The 19178-nt window shown below is 33.1% G+C and overlaps 3 protein-coding genes across 3 annotated transcripts; 1 reads left to right on the forward strand and 2 right to left on the reverse strand.

The window, feature by feature from the left end:
• Positions 1–2818: 2818 nt before the first annotated feature.
• Positions 2819–17518, forward strand: LOC119602312 (trifunctional purine biosynthetic protein adenosine-3). Its single transcript, XM_037953745.1, has 9 exons — positions 2819–3286; positions 12976–13223; positions 13285–13934; positions 14017–14239; positions 14358–14520; positions 14579–14837; positions 14906–15157; positions 15241–17147; positions 17216–17518. Exons 1-9 carry the CDS (start codon positions 3107–3109, stop codon positions 17393–17395), a joined length of 4062 nt encoding a protein of 1353 aa, XP_037809673.1. The 5' UTR covers positions 2819–3106; the 3' UTR covers positions 17396–17518.
• LOC119602315 (pupal cuticle protein) lies at positions 9211–10224 on the reverse strand. Its single transcript, XM_037953747.1, has 2 exons — positions 10029–10224; positions 9211–9912 (listed from the first exon to the last, which is right to left on the reverse strand). The coding sequence occupies exons 1-2, from the start codon at positions 10041–10043 to the stop codon at positions 9313–9315; spliced, it is 615 nt and encodes a 204-aa protein (XP_037809675.1). The 5' UTR covers positions 10044–10224; the 3' UTR covers positions 9211–9312.
• Positions 17491–18955, reverse strand: LOC119602314 (dnaJ homolog subfamily C member 28). The gene is made up of 2 exons (XM_037953746.1): positions 18636–18955; positions 17491–18578 (listed from the first exon to the last, which is right to left on the reverse strand). Exons 1-2 carry the CDS (start codon positions 18723–18725, stop codon positions 17601–17603), a joined length of 1068 nt encoding a protein of 355 aa, XP_037809674.1. The 5' UTR covers positions 18726–18955; the 3' UTR covers positions 17491–17600.
• Positions 18956–19178: the final 223 nt, after the last annotated feature.

The raw sequence follows: 19178 nt of genomic DNA on the forward strand, positions 1-19178 counted from the left end.
TATGGATATTTAAGAAAAGATTTAAGATTTCAGTTATTTGTATTTTTCGAGTATTATTCACAAATGCTACGACCACGATCAGTCCTTTTAATAGTGTTAGCTATTAAGGGCCAATCTTTAGGTGAAAGATTAGCGATTAAATTAAAATTAAACCTCGAAAGATGTTTTTGAGTACTCAATTAGTTAATTTTGTTTGCAAGTTTAAGCGCCCAATGGAGGTGGTTTAATCTTAAGCACAAAATGCAACTTTTGTAAACAGCTGATGCAAAAAAATTAATAAAATTTTTATAAATATAAACATTAAAATGTTCTATTTATTGATTAGTATAAATTATGGACACTTCAAAATAGATTTTTTTTTGTTTTTAATTTAAGTTTTCATTAATTTTCAAATTAAATTTACAATTGTCTTCTTCTTTTTATAAAATATGCATTGTTTTGATAACAAACAGTGAAGTTTTCTGTTGTTTTGTATGGCAACACAGCGAAGTTTAATCTTGTACTCAAAAACATCAAAGGGGATTAACATAAGATTAAATTTATTTTTAGATTAACTAATCTGATTATTAATTGGCATTTGATTACCATCTCAAAAACCCGGTCTAAGTGGTTTGATTTCAAAAATTAAAAACTACCCCTAATATACTTGTTTTTCTTTGTAAAATTTCATCATTTCTACTTATTTTAATAAAATTTCAATACTTTTTTGTTTTTACAAAAAATTATCAACATCTTTTATTTTAACGATATTGCATTCAATAGACAATTTATTGGCATAATGCGAAAAAACAACAAAATAATGATTACCAAGCACACAAATCTCATTTACCCCCAATCAACGTAGTAAAAGGTTATCAATTCGAAAAAACATATTTACAAATAAAAAACAGGCATTTTTTTTAAATTTCGATTAAATAAAAGCAAAAAATAATTTTAAATATAATGTAAATTAAAGAAAAATTTTACTAAATTACTTTATATTAGTAACAAATCATGTTTTAACGATATTTCTCTATTCAAAAAAGTCTTCTAATTAGCATTTAACTAATAAGTAAGTACTACTCTTTTTTCAAATTTAATAGGCCTCTTTTTTAGGGTTTATTTTTGTATATTTATTCTAGTTAAGTTCTCCCCGAAAATTTGTCAAAATAAACAGAGAAAATTTCGTTTTTATGTGTGATTTTAAAGCATTTTAGCAAAAAAAAAAAAATTGTATATGAGCAAATTTACTTCAAAAAACAAGATCATTACGTCTGCTCAGTAACAGCAGTTTTTAAGTTTTGCGTGTGTTTGTTGATTCGGAGATGATAAAGTGTGTGTCACTTTATGAAAATGTAAGTGAAGTGAAGAATATGGTTTCTTATATATTGGACCACCAATAATCATGAGTATAGTCCAGACTATTGACTAGATTTTAAATTAGTTTATAGATAGTCCAGACTGTCAACTATACTATAATCCAGACTATAAACTATACTACAGTCCTGACTATAGACTATGCTATAGTCCTGGCTATAGACTATGCTACAGTCCGGACTATAGACTATGCTATAGTCCGGACTTTAGATTATAGTTCAGAATATAAACTATAATATAGACCAAACTATAGACTATACTATAGTCCAGATTTTAGATTATAATATAGTGCAGACTATAGACTATGCTAAAGTGCAGACTATAGACTATGCTATAGTCCAGACTATAGACTATGCAGTAGTCCAGACTATAGACTATGCTATAGTCCAGACTATAGACTATGCTATAGTCCAGACTATAGACTATGCTATAGTCCAGACTATAGACTATGCTATAGTCCAGACTATAGACTATGCTATAGTCCAGACTATACACTATTCTATAGTCCAGACTATAGACTATGCTATAGTCCAGACTATAGACTATGCTATAGTCCAGACTATAGACTATGCTATAGTCCAGACTATACACTATTCTATAGTCCAGACTATAGACTATGCTATAGTCCAGACTATAGACTATTCTATAGTCCAGACTATAGACTATGCTATAGTCCAGACTATAGACTATGCTATAGTCCAGACTATCCACTATTCTATAGTCCAGAGTATCCACTATTCTATAGTCCAGACTATGGACTATGCTATAGTCCAGACTATGGACTATGCTATAGTCCAGACTATGGACTATGCTATAGTCCAGACTATGGACTATGCTATAGTCCAGACTATGGACTATGCTATAGTCCAGACTATGGACTATAGCATAGTCCAGACTATAGACTGCACTATAGTCCAGACTATAGATAAAACCATAGTCCAGACTATAGATAACACTATAGTCCAGAATTTAGACTACACTATAGTCCAGACTATAGACTACACTATAGTCCAGATTATAGACTACACTATAGTCCAAACTATAGACTACACTATAGTCCAGACTATAAAGTACATTATAGTCCAGACTATAGAGTAAATATAGTCCAGACTATAGATTACACTATAGTCCAGACTATAGATTACACTATAGTCCAGACTATAGACTACACTATAGTCCAGACTATAGATTACACGATAGTCCAGACATAGACAATTAGGCTATAGTCCAGATATAATCAACACTAAATACGGGACTATTGTTCAGGACTAAAAATGTATACATATTATCAATATATCACCGATTTGTAGTATAACACTCACACATAGACGATCACTTACCCATCTCTAGTATTATCAGTTGATATGATTATTTGTTGTTCTTGTTTTTTTACACTAACAACTCCATGCTCCAGACATAAAAAGCAATGGGTTTTTAATGTTTTGGTGGCATTATTAATAACAGCGGCCGTTTAATCGGTTCCCTTAGAAATATATTTTTCATTTTATAAATTTAGTAGGAATTTGAGCATTGCTCAAACTGGTACTCTCGCGCTAAAAAAAAAATTAAAAAAAGGCCTTTCGTCTGCTAAGAAAACGTGTACCTATCTAACGATAAGCACGTGGGATTTATTTTAGAACGAAACACTCGAAAAATAAAATAAAAAGTGAAAAAATTTAAGAAAAAACTAAATTGTTTGCAATTATAAATTAAAATAAAAATAATAATAATAACTACAAAAACAAAAAATATGCCTTCCAAGGGTAAACAATTGTTGGTGATAGGTAGTGGTGGACGGGAACATGCCATTTGTTGGAAATTGTCGCAAAGTTCGCAAGTGTCTAAAGTATTTGCTTTGCCCGGCAGTTTTGGCATAGAACAATTGGCAAAATGTGAAAATCTTAAGGGTGTGAATGCCAAAGATTTTGAGGTAAGCTGGGAAAAATAAAAGTAATTATTTAAACAAAAAATAAAAAAAACTAGTTTTTATATTGTGGTTTTCTTATAAAGAAAATAATATTGAACTGAAACCGGTTTGTTCAGTGTTTATTATCTAAAAAATACGCAAAAAATTACTTACTGTTCGTATCACATGTGCTTCATATGTAGGCATCAGTTTTACGAGTAAAACAAAAAAATAAATACAAAACCTTATAAATACGCCATCAGATTCTCATTTATTTATTATGTACAACCCGGTGTTTTCCACTTGAAGGTCAAACAATTTGTTGTTTTATTATTTTATTGACTTTTAACGATTTTTTGACAAAATTTATATTAGAATTGTGTTTGTTATTAAACAAAAATGTTTAATTAATTAACATAATTACCGCAATAATTTTGAAACAAATTTTCTCTTTTACAGAAATTTTTTAATTAAAAACCGGATGTGTGTTTATATAAGTTCATTTTCTTTAGTGAAAGGCTTGAACGAATTTTATTTACTTTTTATAAATTAGAAAAACAAATAAAAATTAAATTTTTAGCACCAAAATAAATTAATAATAATAATAATAGTGGTGTACCAGTGATTAAAATGTTGTTTGTTTACATAGCAAAGACACAAACCTTGCAAGATCAGCAATTGACGTTAATTTTAAAGCATATTAAGGGTATTCAGAAGAAACTTAGAAAGAGATTTATATCGGAGATTCTAAAGCTTTTATATTTTAATACATTTTCAAGGCCTATAGTCTAGTCTATAGTCTAGTCTATAGTCTAGTCTATAGTCTAGTCTATAGTCTAGTCTATAGTCTAGTCTATAGTCTAGTCTATAGTCTAGTCTATAGTCTAGTCTATAGTCTAGTCTATAGTCTAGTCTATAGTCTAGTCTATAGTCTAGTCTATAGTCTAGTCTATAGTCTAGACTATAGTCTAGTCTATAGTCTAGTCTATAGTCTAGTCTATAGTCTAGTCTATAGTCTAGTCTATAGTCTAGTCTATAGTCTAGTCTATAGTCTAGTCTATAGTCTAGTCTATAGTCTAGTCTATAGTCTAGTCTATAGTCCTAGTCTATAGTCTAGCATAGTCTAGTCTATAGTCTAGTACTATAGTCTAGTCTATAGTCTAGTCTATAGTCTAGTCCTATAGTCTAGTCTATAGTCTAGTCTATAGTCTAAGTCTATAGTCTAGTCTATAGTCTAGTCCTAATTATCTGTCAGAGTCTAGTCTATAGTCTAGTCTATAGTCTGTCCTATAGTCTAGTCTATAGTCTAAGTCTATAGTCTAGTCAATAGTCTAGTCTATAGTCCTAGTCTATAGCTGTCTATAGTCTGTCCTATAGTCTAGTCTATAGTCTAGGTCTATGTTCTAGTCATAGTCTAGTCTATAGCCTAGTCTATAGTCCTAGTCTATAGTCTAGTCTATAGTCTATTCGATATCTATAGTCTAGTCTAGTCTATAGTCTAGTCTATAGTCTAGTCCTTATAGTCTAGTCTAAGTCTAGTCTATAGTCCTAGTCTATAGTCTAGTCTAGTCTGTCTAGTCTAGTCATAGTCTAGTCTATAGTCTAGTCTATAGTCTAGTCTATAGTCTAGTCTATAGTCTAGTCTATAGTCTAGTCTATAGTCTAGTCTATAGTCTAGTCTATGTCTAGTCTATAGTCTAGTCTATAGTCTAGTCTATAGTCTAGTCTATAGTCTAGTCTATAGTAGTCTATAGTCTAGTCTATAGTCTAGTCTAGTCTAGTCTATAGTCTAGTCTATAGTCTAGTCTATAGTCTAGTCTATAGTCTAGTCTATAGTCTAGTCTATAGTCTAGTCTATAGTCTAGTCTATAGTCTAGTCTATAGTCTAGTCTATAGTCTAGTCTATAGTCTAGTCTATAGTCTAGTCTATAGTCTAGTCTATAGTCTAGTCTATAGTCTAGTCTATAGTCTAGTCTATAGTCTAGTCTATAGTCTAGTCTATAGTCTAGTCTATAGTTAGTCTATAGTCTAGTCTATAGTCTAGTCTATAGTCTAGTCTATAGTCTAGTCTATAGTCTAGTCTATAGTCTAGTCTATAGTCTAGTCTAGTCTATAGTCTAGTCTATAGTCTAGTCTAGTCTAGTCTATAGTCTAGTCTATAGTCTAGTCTATAGTCTAGTCTATAGTCTAGTCTATAGTCTAGTCTATAGTCTAGTCTATAGTCTAGTCTATAGTCTAGTCTATAGTCTAGTCTATAGTCTAGTCTATAGTCTAGTCTATAGTCTAGTCTATAGTCTAGTCTATAGTCTAGTCTATAGTCTAGTCTATAGTCTAGTCTATAGTCTAGTCTATAGTCTAGTCTAGTCTAGTCTATAGTCTAGTCTATAGTCTAGTCTATAGTCTAGTCTATAGTCTAGTCTATAGTCTAGTCTATAGTCTAGTCTATAGTCTAGTCTATAGTCTAGTCTATAGTCTAGTCTATAGTCTAGTCTATAGTCTAGTCTATAGTCTAGTCTATAGTCTAGTCTATAGTCTAGTCTATAGTCTAGTCTATAGTCTAGTCTATAGTCTAGTCTATAGTCTAGTCTATAGTCTAGTCTATAGTCTAGTCTATAGTTAGTCTATCTAGTCTATAGTCTAGTCTATAGTCTAGTCTATAGTCTAGTCTATAGTCTAGTCTATAGTCTAGTCTATAGTCTAGTCTATAGTCTAGTCTATAGTCTAGTCTATAGTCTAGTCTATAGTCTAGTCTATAGTCTAGTCTATAGTCTAGTCTATAGTCTAGTCTATAGTCTAGTCTATAGTCTAGTCTATAGTCTAGTCTATAGTCTAGTCTATAGTCTAGTCTATAGTCTAGTCTAGTCTAGTCTATAGTCTAGTCTATAGTCTAGTCTATAGTCTAGTCTTTAGTCTAGTCTATAGTCTAGTCTATAGTCTAGTCTATAGTCTAGTCTATAGTCTAGTCTATAGTCTAGTCTATAGTCTAGTCTATAGTCTAGTCTATAGTCTAGTCTATAGTCTAGTCTATAGTCTAGTCTATAGTCTAGTCTATAGTCTAGTCTATAGTCTAGTCTATAATCTAGTCTATAGTCTAGTCTATAGTCTAGTCTTTAGTCTAGTCTATAGTCTAGTCTATTGTCTAGTCTATAGTCTGGACTAAAAACTTTTCTATAGTCTCTAGATTTCTCTTCTCTGTAGAGAGTTCCATACTCTTTTTCTCTTTTATGGATTTAATTAATCACTTGCTGTTTATTTAATTGTCATTTAATTGTAATAATGCTTTTAATTGTCAATGATTTTAATATTATTTATTTTTAGTCTATTGATTTCATTGCATTGCACTAGTTAAACATGAGAACAATACTTGTTTTAAAAATATTTTTAATTTTATGTGAAATTTTCATCATTTCATCATATGTTTTCAAATTTACCAATTTGAAATGTAAAGCTATTGATCAGGAATTTGTTCAAATACCACTGTGTCGCTTGAAAGTAGTGGGTCGTAATAAAGTTACGCTAAGTTATCATTTAAAATTGCTAAAATTGCCACTGACAAATATAACGGTAAGTGAATTTGAATTGTAGAAAGCTTTCGCATCATTATTTCTATGAACAGATCTGGGGTCAACTTTTACGCAAAAGTCATGATTATCGTCCATTTCTGTATAATTCTACGACGGATTTATGCAAATTTTTAAAAAATGGTCATGAATTTTTATTTTGGAAAATGTTGTGGGAAATTGTCAAACCATTTGCGAATTTGAATCATAGTTGTCCTATTAATGTAAGTTCATACTATCTATTTTTAAATAGGATTCAGTAATATTTTTGTATTTCATTTAATTTTTTTATAGCATGACATCGTAGTAAACAATTTAACTGTGAATGAAAGCAATATGAAATTAATACCATTTCCCACCGGGGAATATATGACTCGCATCTATTTGTTATCATTTAATAAACTTAAAGTCAACATCAATACTTATTTTACTATTAAAGAAAATTAATTAAGGAATTTGCTACAATCTCTGTGTTAAACTTTAAAGTATAATTTTCAAGGACTTTAAAGTTGTAAGAATATTAAAATTTATTAAAATAAAATAATTAAAATAAATTTATTAAAATGACAAAGAACAATTTCCGAAAATCAAATCTATTTTTTGTTTTTATTTTTCAGGACGAAATATTTTAATTAATGTCCTTTAAAAATTTCATTCTTTCATATCTGTGAGAATTTCTATTATTTGTCTATAGTCTAGTCTATAGTCTAGTCTATAGTCTATAGTCTAGTCTATAGTCTAGTCTATAGTCTAGTCTATAGTCTAGTCTATAGTCTAGTCTATAGTCTAGTCTATAGTCTAGTCTATAGTCTAGTCTATAGTCTAGTCTATAGTCTAGTCTATAGTCTAGTCGATAGTCTAGTCTATAGTCTAGTCTATAGTCTAGTCTAGTCTAGTCTAGTCTAGTCTAGTCTATAGTCTAGTCTATAGTCTAGTCTATAGTCTAGTCTATAGTCTAGTCTATAGTCTAGTCTATAGTCTAGTCTATAGTCTAGTCTAGTCTATAGTCTAGTCTATAGTCTAGTCTATAGTCTAGTCTATAGTCTAGTCTATAGTCTAGTCTATAGTCTAGTCTATAGTCTAGTCTATAGTCTAGTCTATAGTCTAGTCTATAGTCTAGTCTATAGTTTATTCTATAGTCCAGTCTATAGTCTAGTCTATAGTCTAGTCTATAGTCTAGTCTATAGTCTAGTCTATAGTCTAGTCTATAGTCTAGTCTATAGTCTAGTCTATAGTCTAGTCTATAGACTAGTCTATAGTCTAGTCTATAGTCTAGTCTATAGTCTAGTCTATAGTGTAATCTATAGTCTAGTCTATAGTCTAGTCTATAGTCTAGTCTATAGTCTAGTCTATAGTCTAGTCTATAGTCTAGTCTATAGTCTAGTCTATAGTCTAGTCTATAGTTTAGTCTATAGTCTAGTCTATAGTCTAGTCTATAGTCTAGTCTATAGTCTAGTCTATAGTCTAGTCTATAGTCTAGTCTATAGTCTAGTCTATAGTGTAATCTATAGTCTAGTCTATAGTCTAGTCTATAGTCTAGTCTATAGTCTAGTCTAGTCTATAGTCTAGTCTATAGTCTAGTCTATAATCTAGTCTATAGTCTAGTCTATAGTCTAGTCTATAGTCTAATCTATAGTCTAATCTATAGTCTACTCTATAGTCTAGACTATAGTCTAGTCTATAGTCTGGTCTATAGTCTAGTCTGTAGTCTGGTCTATAGTCTAGTCTATAGTCTAGTCTATAGTCTAATCTATAGTCTAGTCTATAGTCTAATCTATAGTCTAGTCTATAGTCTAGTCTATAGTCTATTCTATAGTCTAGTCTATAGTCTAGTCTATAGTCTAGTCTATAGTCTAGTCTATAGTCTAGTCTATAGTCTAGTCTATAGTCTAGTCTATAGTCTAGTCTATAGTCTAGTCTATAGTCTAGTCTATAGTCTAGTCTGTAGTCTAGTCTGTAGTCTAGTCTATAGTCTAGTCTATAGTCTAGTCTAGTCTATAGTCTAGTCTATAGTCTAATCTATAGTCTAGTTTATAGTCTAGGCTATAGTCTAGTCTAGTGTATAGTTTAGTCTATAGTCTAGTGTATAGTTTAGTCTATAGTCTAGTCTATAGTCTAGTTTATATTCTAGTTTATAGTCTAGTCTATAGTCAAGTCTATAGTCTATTCTATTGTCCAGTCTATAGCCTAGTCTATATTATTAATATTTTAGTAGAATTTTAAATTAATTTAGTTTTGTTTAGATTTTAAGTGGTTAAGTTTAGGTCAACAATTGAAATTATTCGGTTCGAAATTTCTGTGAGGTCAATCCTTGAGACCAGATCAATTAATGCTCTTGAATTATGTATATGTATTTTCAAAATGACTTCCTTTTTTAACGAATTTCGTTTAAATACTGTAAAGATTTTATTTAACTTTTTGTAATTTATAACATTAACATATTAACAAAACAAACTTCTTATAATTTCTTAAATCAATTAATAACGTCAATTAATGTCTGAAATTATATTTCGAGTTGTTGCTGTTGGCCTTCTTCAGGTTATTGTTATAGGCACTACGTTTAGTAGTGGCTATTGGCAATGATTTCTTATTGCTGAAAGAAGTTTGCTTAACCTCACCCGTATAATAGTCCTTTTCGATATAGGGATGTGTACGTATGTACTCCAAAGCACGTACTATATAATCGGGTATTTGAGGAATATGATCACCAACTGGATGATAGCCAGTTTCATCGGCTACATAGGTAGTTTTAATTTCAACACCCTCAGGAGAAATATAGGAAGAGGAACCCTGGATAGTACCATCGACGGCGCCCTGTTCGGTACGTTTAATGCCGTTGGAGGTTTCGAAATCATAATGATAAGTGCCATCACCTTTCATTTCCATATCATTGTGTAAAATTTGTGATTCTTTTTCACTAGACGATGAGGATAAAGGTAATGAGGTACTGGCTTTATGGTAGTTATTAGTCGAAGCGGCTGGCTGCTGATAAGATTTTTTGGCATTGTAGTTATTACTCTGCTGTTTATTAAACTGAGGACGTGCTGAATAAGCCGAGGTTAAGGCCAAAGAGGTTGCTAAAATTAAACACTTTATGTTAAAGAAAAAAAAAGATGTAAATTTGTTAATTAATAATTACGGTTTAATGTTTTTTATTAAAATTTTTAATAATTTTTTTTTTTTTGTCTTTTACATTTAACACTTACTAAGATGGTTTTCATTTTGTTTAAATATTTAAATTTCTGTGCTGTTTCTTCCACAATGTTCAACTCAAAACTGTTGTTAAAATTCTTAACTCTGATGGTTTTTATAAAACCCAAAAAAATCCATTAAATTTTTTTTTATCCATAAATTATAATCTATATATTTTTTTGTATTTTGGGTAGGAGGTCTTTTTTTTTGCTACAATAAATATTTTTGCTAAAATCTTTTTTTGAAATCTACGAAAATATTATAAAATTTTGCTTAAAAAGTAAATTGTTGTCGAAACTTGTTGATATTTCTTGTAGCTTTAAAGTTTATCTCATTTTTTTAAAACTTTTTTCCAAAGAAATTTGCATATAAATCGCATTTTATGATTGTAATTCCTACCATAACGGTAATAAATAAATTCCCTTTATGGTAAGTAACTCTGTCTTTTAGCAGACTCTACACATTCAAGCTTACTTGTACGAAAGAATGAGCAGGCAGTCTCATCATCATGTTGATCGCGATTGTCGTCATAATCGTTATTTTAAATTCATATTTTTTTTTTCTGGAGATGATAAATGCCTTTTCCCACCGTGTCAATGTCAATGTTAATGTCTATTATTTGTTTGTTTTTTCTTCATTCTATTTATGTGGTTCTCAGGAATGTGGTTTTTGAAAATAAATTCTAGTTTAAATTGGGTATTGACTTCATTTTTAACGAATATTTTTTACTCTTTTTAAGAAATATTAAATGTTAAATCTAGCTGAATTAGTACATATTTCAATATTAAAAAGTTTAGTTAACCGACTCTTTGGGTTAGGTTCTTGCGGCTCAGTTATAGGTTAAAAATGTTAAAACAAGAGATAAGAAATAAATGGAATTTGGATACAGTCTTGTCTGTAGACCGGACTATAGTCATGTTTATAGTCTTGTCTATAGTTCAGACTATAGTCTTGTCTATAGTCCAGACTATAGTCTTGTCCATAGTCCAGTCTACAGACTTGTCTATAGTCCAGTCTAGAGTCCTGTTTATAGTCCAGACTATAGTCTTGTCTATAGTCCGGACTATAGTCTTGTCTATAGTTCAGATTATAGTCCAGACTATGGTATTGTCTATAGTCCAGACCATAGTCTTGTCTATAGTCCTGACCATAGTCTTGTCTATAGTCCAGTCTACAGACTTGTCTATAGTCCAGTCTACAGACTTGTCTATAGTCCAGTCTAGAGATAAGAAATAAATGGAATTTGGATTTTTGGATACAGTCTTGTCTGTAGACCGGACTATAGTCATGTCTATAGTCCAGTCTACAGACTTGTCTATAGTACAGACTACAGTCTTGTCTATAGTTCAGACTATAGTCTTGTCTATAGTCCAGACTATAGTCTTGTCTATAGTCCAGACTATAGTCTTGTCTATAGTCCAGACTATAGTCTTGCCTATAGTCCAGTCTACAGACTTGTCTATAGTCCAGTCTAGAGTCTTGTATATAGTCCAGACTATAGTCTTGTCTATAGTCCAGACTATAGTCTTGTCTATAGTCCAGAATACAGTCTTGTCTATAGTCCAGACTATAGTCTTGTCTATAGTCCAGACTATAGTCTTGTCTATAGTCCAGACTATAGTCTTGTCTATAGTCCAGACTATAGTCTTGTCTATAGTCCAGACTATAGTCTTGTCTATAGTCCAGACTATAGTCTTGTCTATAGTCCAGACTATAGTCTTGTCTATAGTCCAGACTATAGTCTTGTCTATAGTCCAGACTATAGTCTTGTCTATAGTCCAGAATATAGTCTTGTCTATAGTCCAGACTATAGTCTTGTCTATAGGCCAGACTATCGTCTTGTCTATAGTCCAGACTATAGTCTTGTCTATAGTCCAGACTATAGTCTTGTCTATAGTCCAGACTATAGTCTTGTCTATAGTCTAGTCTATAGTCCAGACTATAGTCTTGTCTATAGTCCAGACTATAGTCTTGTCTATAGTCCATAATATAGTCTTATCTATAATCCAGACTATTGTCTTGCCGATAGTCCAGACTATAGTCTTCTCTATAGTCTTGCCTATAGTCCACGCTATAATCTTGTCTATAGTCCAGTCTACAGACTTGTCTATAGTACAGACTATAGTCTTGTCTATAGTCCAGACTATAGTCTTGCCTGTAGACCACACTATAGTCTTGTCTATTGTCCAGATGATAATCCACACTGTCTTGTCTATATTCCAGACTATAGTCTTGTACATAGTCTTGTCAATAGTTAAGACTACAGTCCATACTAGTCTGGAAAACTTCAGGAATGTTTCTAGAAAATTAATTAAAATTAATGCTTTAAATAATTTATTATATATCGTTCACTAATATAGCGCAACTGCACAAAATTAGTTTAAGGAAATTCAACTTCAAATTTATGATGCAGAACTAATTTTTTTTTTTTTTTGGCCAAAAGCCCAAAAAAATATAAATAAAGTTAAATTAATTGGCATGGCGGTAGTAAAATATCGTTATCGATAAAAATTATAGATAAATATTGTTAATTATCTTCAGTAAATGTTTATTTAGTTAAGGTGGTGATATAAAAAAGATAAAATAGATACAAATAAAAATTATTTGAAATGCATAATATAGTTACGAAAGCTACTGCAAAGTATTTTGGTAATATCGCAATTCAAAACTCTAATTAAGCGTTGAAATAAAATAGGTTAAGAGTGAAGCAAAAACTTAAGACTAAATTTGGTGATTAAAAACAAATGAGTGGAAATTTGTTAGAGATATAAATAGTAGATAAAAATGATCGATGGACTAGACTATAGATTCAAATGTAGACCAGACTAGTCTATAGAGTAGACTAGACTATAGTCTTAACTGTAGACCAGATGAGACTAAAGACTAGACTAACTTTTATACTAAAACAGTTAACTTTTCTTGATTTAATAATAAAAATCTCAAATGTCCTTTCTTTAACAGGCCATTGCTAAATGGTGCAAGGATAATAAAATTGATTTGGTTGCCGTCGGTCCCGAAGATCCTTTGGCCCAAGGTTTGGGTGATGTTTTGCAAAAAGCTGGTATACGTTGTTTTGGACCCGGTCAACAGGGTGCCCAAATCGAAGCTGATAAAAAATGGGCTAAAGATTTTATGTTGAGACACAAAATACCCACTGCCCGCTATGAAACTTTTGTGGACTGTGAAAAGGCCAAGGAGTTTATTTTAAAGTAAGTTTTCGAAAAAATTTTGACTTCAATGACAATATGTATAACTTGTTTTTGTAATCAGTGCCCCCTATAAAGCTTTGGTGGTTAAAGCAGCTGGTTTGGCTGCCGGTAAGGGTGTTGTGGTAGCTGCTAATCCTGCGGAAGCCTGCCAAGCGGTAGATGAAATTTTGGGTGGCAAAAAATATGGTTCTGCGGGAGAAACTTTAGTTATAGAAGAACTTTTAACGGGAGAAGAAGTCTCTGTATTGGCTTTTGTTGATAATAATACCGTGCAAGCTATGTTGCCCGCCCAAGATCACAAGAGATTGTTGGAAAAAGATCAAGGACCCAATACCGGTGGTATGGGTGCCTATTGTCCCTGCCCTTTGATTTCCTCGGAGGCTTTAGATTTGGTTAAAAAGGAAGTTTTGCAACGTGCTGTAGATGGCTTGAAAGCCGAGGGCATTGATTACAAAGGTGTCTTATATGCTGGTCTTATGCTGACCCCGGAGGGACCCAAAACTTTAGAATATAATTGCCGTTTTGGTGATCCAGAAACCCAAGTCGTTTTGCCTTTATTGGAATCAGATTTATATGAGGTAATGTCAGCCTGTTGTGACAATAAATTAAATGAGATCACTTTGAAATGGCGTTCGGATGTCAGTGCTGTTGGTGTCATCATGGCTAGTGCTGGTTATCCCGAAACTTCTACTAAGGGATGTGTAATTGAGGGTAAGTTTAGAGCATTTTTATTAGAATAATATTGAAACCTAGTTTTCAACTTTCTTTGAAAATTTTTCTCTAAATTTCCTAGGTATTCCTCCAAATAGCAATGATCAAATTGTGTTCCACAGTGGTGTAGCCGTTAATAAGGAGGGTCAATATTTGACCAATGGTGGTCGTGTGTTGATAGCAGTTACTTTGCGCCCTAATCTAAAACAGGCTGCTGCTGATGCCACAAAAATCTGCCAGGGCATTAGCTTCTCGGGAGCAGGAGCCCAATTTCGCACTGATATTGCCGAAAAGGCCTTTAAATTGTAATTATAATGAACTGATTGAAATACTCCAATAAAATTGTAAAAACCTTACTTAATAACTTGCTCATGTTTATGCTCTTTCTTTCTCTATCTCTCTATCGCTGTATAACGGATCCAGCCAAAAGTCGTCTCAACCTTCTTTATCTTACAAGGATAGTGGTGTTGATATAGATGCGGGCGATGATCTAGTACAACGCATTAAACCTTTATCGCGTGGTACTCAAAGGCCCGGCGTTATAGGTGGTTTGGGTGGCTTTGGTGGCCTCTTTAGGTTGAATGAGGTAATTCCATATTTTGCTGCTTAAGGTTTACACTTTTCTTAATTAAATTTTCTTATAGTTATCTTATAAAAATCCTGTTATCTGTGAGGCCACCAATGGGGTGGGTTCTAAGATCCAGTTGGCTTTGAGCCAGGAATTATATGAGACCTTGGGTTATGATTTATTTGCCATGTGTGCTAATGATATTTTAGAGTCGGGTGCTGAACCGGTGGCCTTTTTAGATTATATAGCCTGCGGCAAATTACATGTGCCTTTGGCGGCTCAAATTGTTAAGGGTATTTCGGAAGGTTGTCGTGATGCTAGATGTGCTTTAGTGGGTGAGTAGTGTTTTAGATGAGTGATTCCAAAGATAACACATTTTTAATTTTGTCCTTTTCTCCAAAAGGTGGTGAAACCGCTGAAATGCCTTCTGTTTATGAGGTGGGCAAATATGATGTCGCTGGTTATTGTGTGGGTCTGGTGGAAAAGGGCTCAGAGTTGCCCAAATTTGAGTTATACGAAGAGGGAGATTTGTTGATTTCTTTGCCTTCCTCTGGCTTACATTGTGGTGGTTTTAATGCCATCCTAACGTCTTTGAAGTATCAGGGTGTGGATCTGACAGAAAAGTCTGAATTTGGTGATGTTACCAAATCCTTGGGTAAGCCGGAATTTGGTTTCTAAACCATTGCTTTACAGAAATTTCGAAACTTTTATACGGATTTTATTTTTTCTATTCTCCAGGCCACAATTTAGCTCAACCTTCTCGTGTTTATGTTTTGGAAGTTTTACAGCTATTAAACTCCAAACTTGTCAAAGCTATAGCTCACATAACTTCAGGTTTAATACCCGATGTGGCACGTATTTTGCCCTCAAAATATGAAATTTCCTTAGATTTTGGTGATCTTAAAGTACCCGAAGTTTTTGCTTGGTTGGCTGGCAAGTTAAAGCTTACTCCCGAATCCTTGCTACAAAATCTTAACTGCGGCATTGGTATGGTATTGGTGGTGCCCAAAACTTCCTCGGAATGGAAGTCAATTAAAGGTGCCAAGGTATTGGGTGTCATCAAGCGTAAAATTGCCAATTGTCCTCAGAAAACTCAAATTGAAGTTAAGAATTTCGAAGAGGCCTTGGAGAAATATGCCAGCAAATATGGTGCGGTGGGAGATAATGAACTTTTGGAACCTAATTTCCATGATTTGCAGGGTTCTCTTATTGTTAACTCAGAACAGAGAGAGGAATTGCATATAGCGCAAAATGGCCGCCGTTTGACGGAGGTGCCCAAAACGTTTAAAGATCCCATATTGATTATGGGCACTGATGGTGTGGGCACCAAAATTAAAATAGCCCAGCAGACCGGTAGGAATTCTACCGTTGGCATAGACTTGGTGGCCATGTGTGTCAATGATATTTTGTGTAATGGTGCAGAACCTTTTACTTTCTCCAGTTATTATGCCTGTGGTGAGTTAAAGGAGGAATTGGCCGAAGAAATAGTGGATGGTGTGGTAGAGGGGTCCCGTCAGGCGGGTGCCAGTTTAATAGAGTCTCATTTGACGGAAGTGCCTTTACTTTACAAGTCAGATGTTTATGATTTGGCGGGCTTTTCTTTGGGCATAGCAGAATATGAACGCATTTTGCCTCATACCGATAAAATACAGCCGGGAGATGTGCTCATCGGTTTACCCTCTTCTGGGGTACACAGCAATGGTTTCAGTTTGGTGCATGCTGTTATGAAATTGGCTGGTGTGACCTTTAATGACATAGCTCCCTTCAGCGGTTTGACTTTTGGCGAAGAGTTCCTTAGGCCCACCAAAATTTATGTTAAAGCTTTACAGCCACTTATTGAGCAGGGTTTGGTAAAGGCCATGGCCCATATAACTGGAGGCGGTTTGACAGAGAATATACCACGTGTTTTGAGAAAAGAATTGGCGGTACAATTGAATGCTGAGCAGTTTGTTATTCCTCCCGTTTTCGCTTGGTTGGCCCAAGAGGGTAATGTTAAGGCTGCGGAAATGCAAAGAACTTATAATTGTGGTTTGGGCATGATTTTGGTGGTGGATCCCAAATATGAACAAAAGGTTTTGGATTTAATACAATACTCCGAACGTGCCTCTAAAGTGGGTGTGGTTAAACAAAGGCAATCCTTAACGGCTCCTCAGGTAATAGTGGATAATTTCGAGAAATCTTTAGATAAAGCTAAGCGTGTTATCAATACGCCGCGTAAACGGGTAGCGGTATTGATTTCCGGTTCCGGCACCAATTTGCAGGCTTTAATTAATGCCTCTCGAGACTCTTCTCAAAGCCTTAATTCCGATATTGTTTTAGTTATATCCAATAAAGCCAATGTTAAGGGTGTTGAGAGAGCACAGAATGCCGGTATCCCCTGCGTGGTTATTAATCACAAAGATTTCAAAACGAGAGAAGAATTTGATGCCGAAATGTCCAAGCATTTGCTGCAAGCTAAAGTGGATATTGTGTGTTTGGCTGGTTTTATGCGCATTTTAACTGAATCGTTTGTTAAACAATGGAAGGGTAAATTATTGAACATACACCCCTCGCTGCTGCCCAAACATCCTGGTTTGCATGTACAAAAGAAGGCTTTGGAAGCGGGAGACAAGGAATCCGGCTGTACAGTGCATTTTGTGGATGAGGTAATACGTTTTTTAAATAAAATGTAATTTAATTTGTAAAATTAATTGTTTATTCTGATATTTAAAAGGGTGTTGATACCGGTGCCATAGTAGTACAATCGTCCGTGCCAATTATACCGGGTGATACCGAAGAATCTCTTAGTGAGCGCATACATAAGGCAGAATATTATGCTTTTCCCAAGGCTTTGCGTTTGGTAGCCACCGGAGCCGCTCATTTAACCAAAGAGGGCAAAGTTGTATTTGCCTAAATGGCAGCTAACAAAAAAAGACAAAATTTCTTATATAAATATAGATTACCATAAAAAATAGTGTATAATATTAATTTAAGTTTAAACAGACCATATGCAAGTTAATAAAACTAACCAAAAATATTTATTTTTCTAAATAAAAACAAAAACCATATCACAAGTGAGTAATAAAACTAAACTAACTAAATTATTATAACAACAATTATTAAAACCAGGAACCCAGTAAAGATAACAAATCGCTTTTGCCCTGTTGTGTTGAGGAGCCCGCCTTTTCCAATGACATTTCAGGTCTTTTTTGATTTCTGGGTATAGCTGGATCTTTTAAGATCTTTTCGCCTATAGTTTGTAAATTAACACGGAAAAATTGATTTTCCAATATGGGCACTATCAAATTGTACTTATCGATATTTTTATTAATTTGCTGCACTTCGTATTCGTATTTCTTTAGCAGATTTTGCCATTTTTGTGTTTCCATCTCACTCAAAGGATATTCACCAAAGTAGCATCTTTCAGCGGCTATAGTTTTCTTAAGCTGTTGCAATGCTTCACGTATATCACGTTGCAAAGTAATCCATTCGGGTGTAAAACCATTATCTATTAATATCTTATTTAATTTGTGAGTGGTAAAATCCAAATAGGGATTTTGCTGCTGAGCTAATGTTAAAGGTTTGCCTGCTCCACTTAGATTATTGAAATCTCCCTTAGACATGGCTTCTTGTATATAATCTTCTACCAAACGATCAAAGCCATACTTGGTTTTAATAGCATGATTTTTGAAAAAGGTGCCCTTTTTCATAACAGTTTTTTCTCCCGCCTGGGACTTATCAATGCGATGTTTTAACACCCTTTCCTGGGCCTTCATGGCCTTAATTTGTTGGTATTGTTTTTGTCGCTGAAAAGGATTACCCACTCCCACACCATCAAAACTTAAATATTGTCTATGCTGGGGCGCAGTATGACGTATATCCGGCACTTCCTCCTCTTCATCTTCATAGATACCACGACGATTTTTGGCAAATTTCTCTTGCAGCAATTTAAAAGCCTCGTCCACTTCTTGGAAACGTTCGGCAGAAGCTTCCGGCAATCCAGAGTCGGGATGTACTTTCTTTACCAACTCTATATAAGCTTTACGTATGGTATTTTGATCGGCAGACTCCTCCACACCCAAAATTTGACAGCATTTCTAAAATTGTAACTTGTATTAGAATTTTTCATACTTTTTGTGGAAATTTAAGTTTACCCGGTATAAATCCACTCGTTTGATATGCATTTCTCTTATAATCCTTAAGGGTTGACAAATTTTTAACAGCGGTAATTTAAAGGCAAACATTTTAAAAGTTTATATAATTTTTCTTTTGGTTAAAAAAAATAAAATTTTAAGGCTTTTGCCTTGATGTCAATAATTATCTTTGCTTTCACTAGTTAATAAATATTATAAATATTATTAATCTGTAGTTATTTTTAAATAAAATCCTTTTAAATTTTCGTAAGCTGCTGAAATTTTCAAACTGTTTTCGGTTTTTAAAATGAGCATTGATAAGATATTTGACAACAGCTGACTGGCTTTGTTTATAAATAAAGAAAAAAAATGTTGTTGTTGTTGCCAGTAGTAAAAAAATAGTGGGAAATATTGGTTTGCTGTTATCAGTAATTTGACATTGCCATACGCAATTAATTAAAACGAGTTTAACTTTATTTTTTTAAACTTAAAATATTTTGTTAAAATTTTAATAAAATTAAAACAAAATTTACAATAATATTATTACTTTCAAACATAAACAAA

This window comes from Lucilia sericata, unplaced genomic scaffold (assembly GCF_015586225.1).
Source record: "Lucilia sericata isolate MDLA Ls3-8-SP2 unplaced genomic scaffold, ASM1558622v1 Contig000222F_arrow, whole genome shotgun sequence".
NCBI classification, from domain to species: domain Eukaryota; kingdom Metazoa; phylum Arthropoda; class Insecta; order Diptera; family Calliphoridae; genus Lucilia; species Lucilia sericata.

Excerpts from the sequence above, each read along its gene's own strand:
- LOC119602312 (XM_037953745.1), top strand. The coding sequence starts at position 3,107 with ATGCCTTCCAAGGGTAAACAATTGTTGGTGATAGGTAGTGGTGGACGG. Across the intron at positions 14,521-14,578 it reads GCCTCTTTAGGTTGAATGAG|TTATCTTATAAAAATCCTGT; the intron begins GTAATTCCATAT and ends ATTTTCTTATAG. Across the intron at positions 15,158-15,240 it reads TGATGTTACCAAATCCTTGG|GCCACAATTTAGCTCAACCT; the intron begins GTAAGCCGGAAT and ends TCTATTCTCCAG.
- LOC119602314 (XM_037953746.1), bottom strand. The coding sequence starts at position 18,725 with ATGTTTGCCTTTAAATTACCGCTGTTAAAAATTTGTCAACCCTTAAGG. Across the intron at positions 18,579-18,635 it reads AACGAGTGGATTTATACCGG|AAATGCTGTCAAATTTTGGG; the intron begins GTAAACTTAAAT and ends TTACAATTTTAG.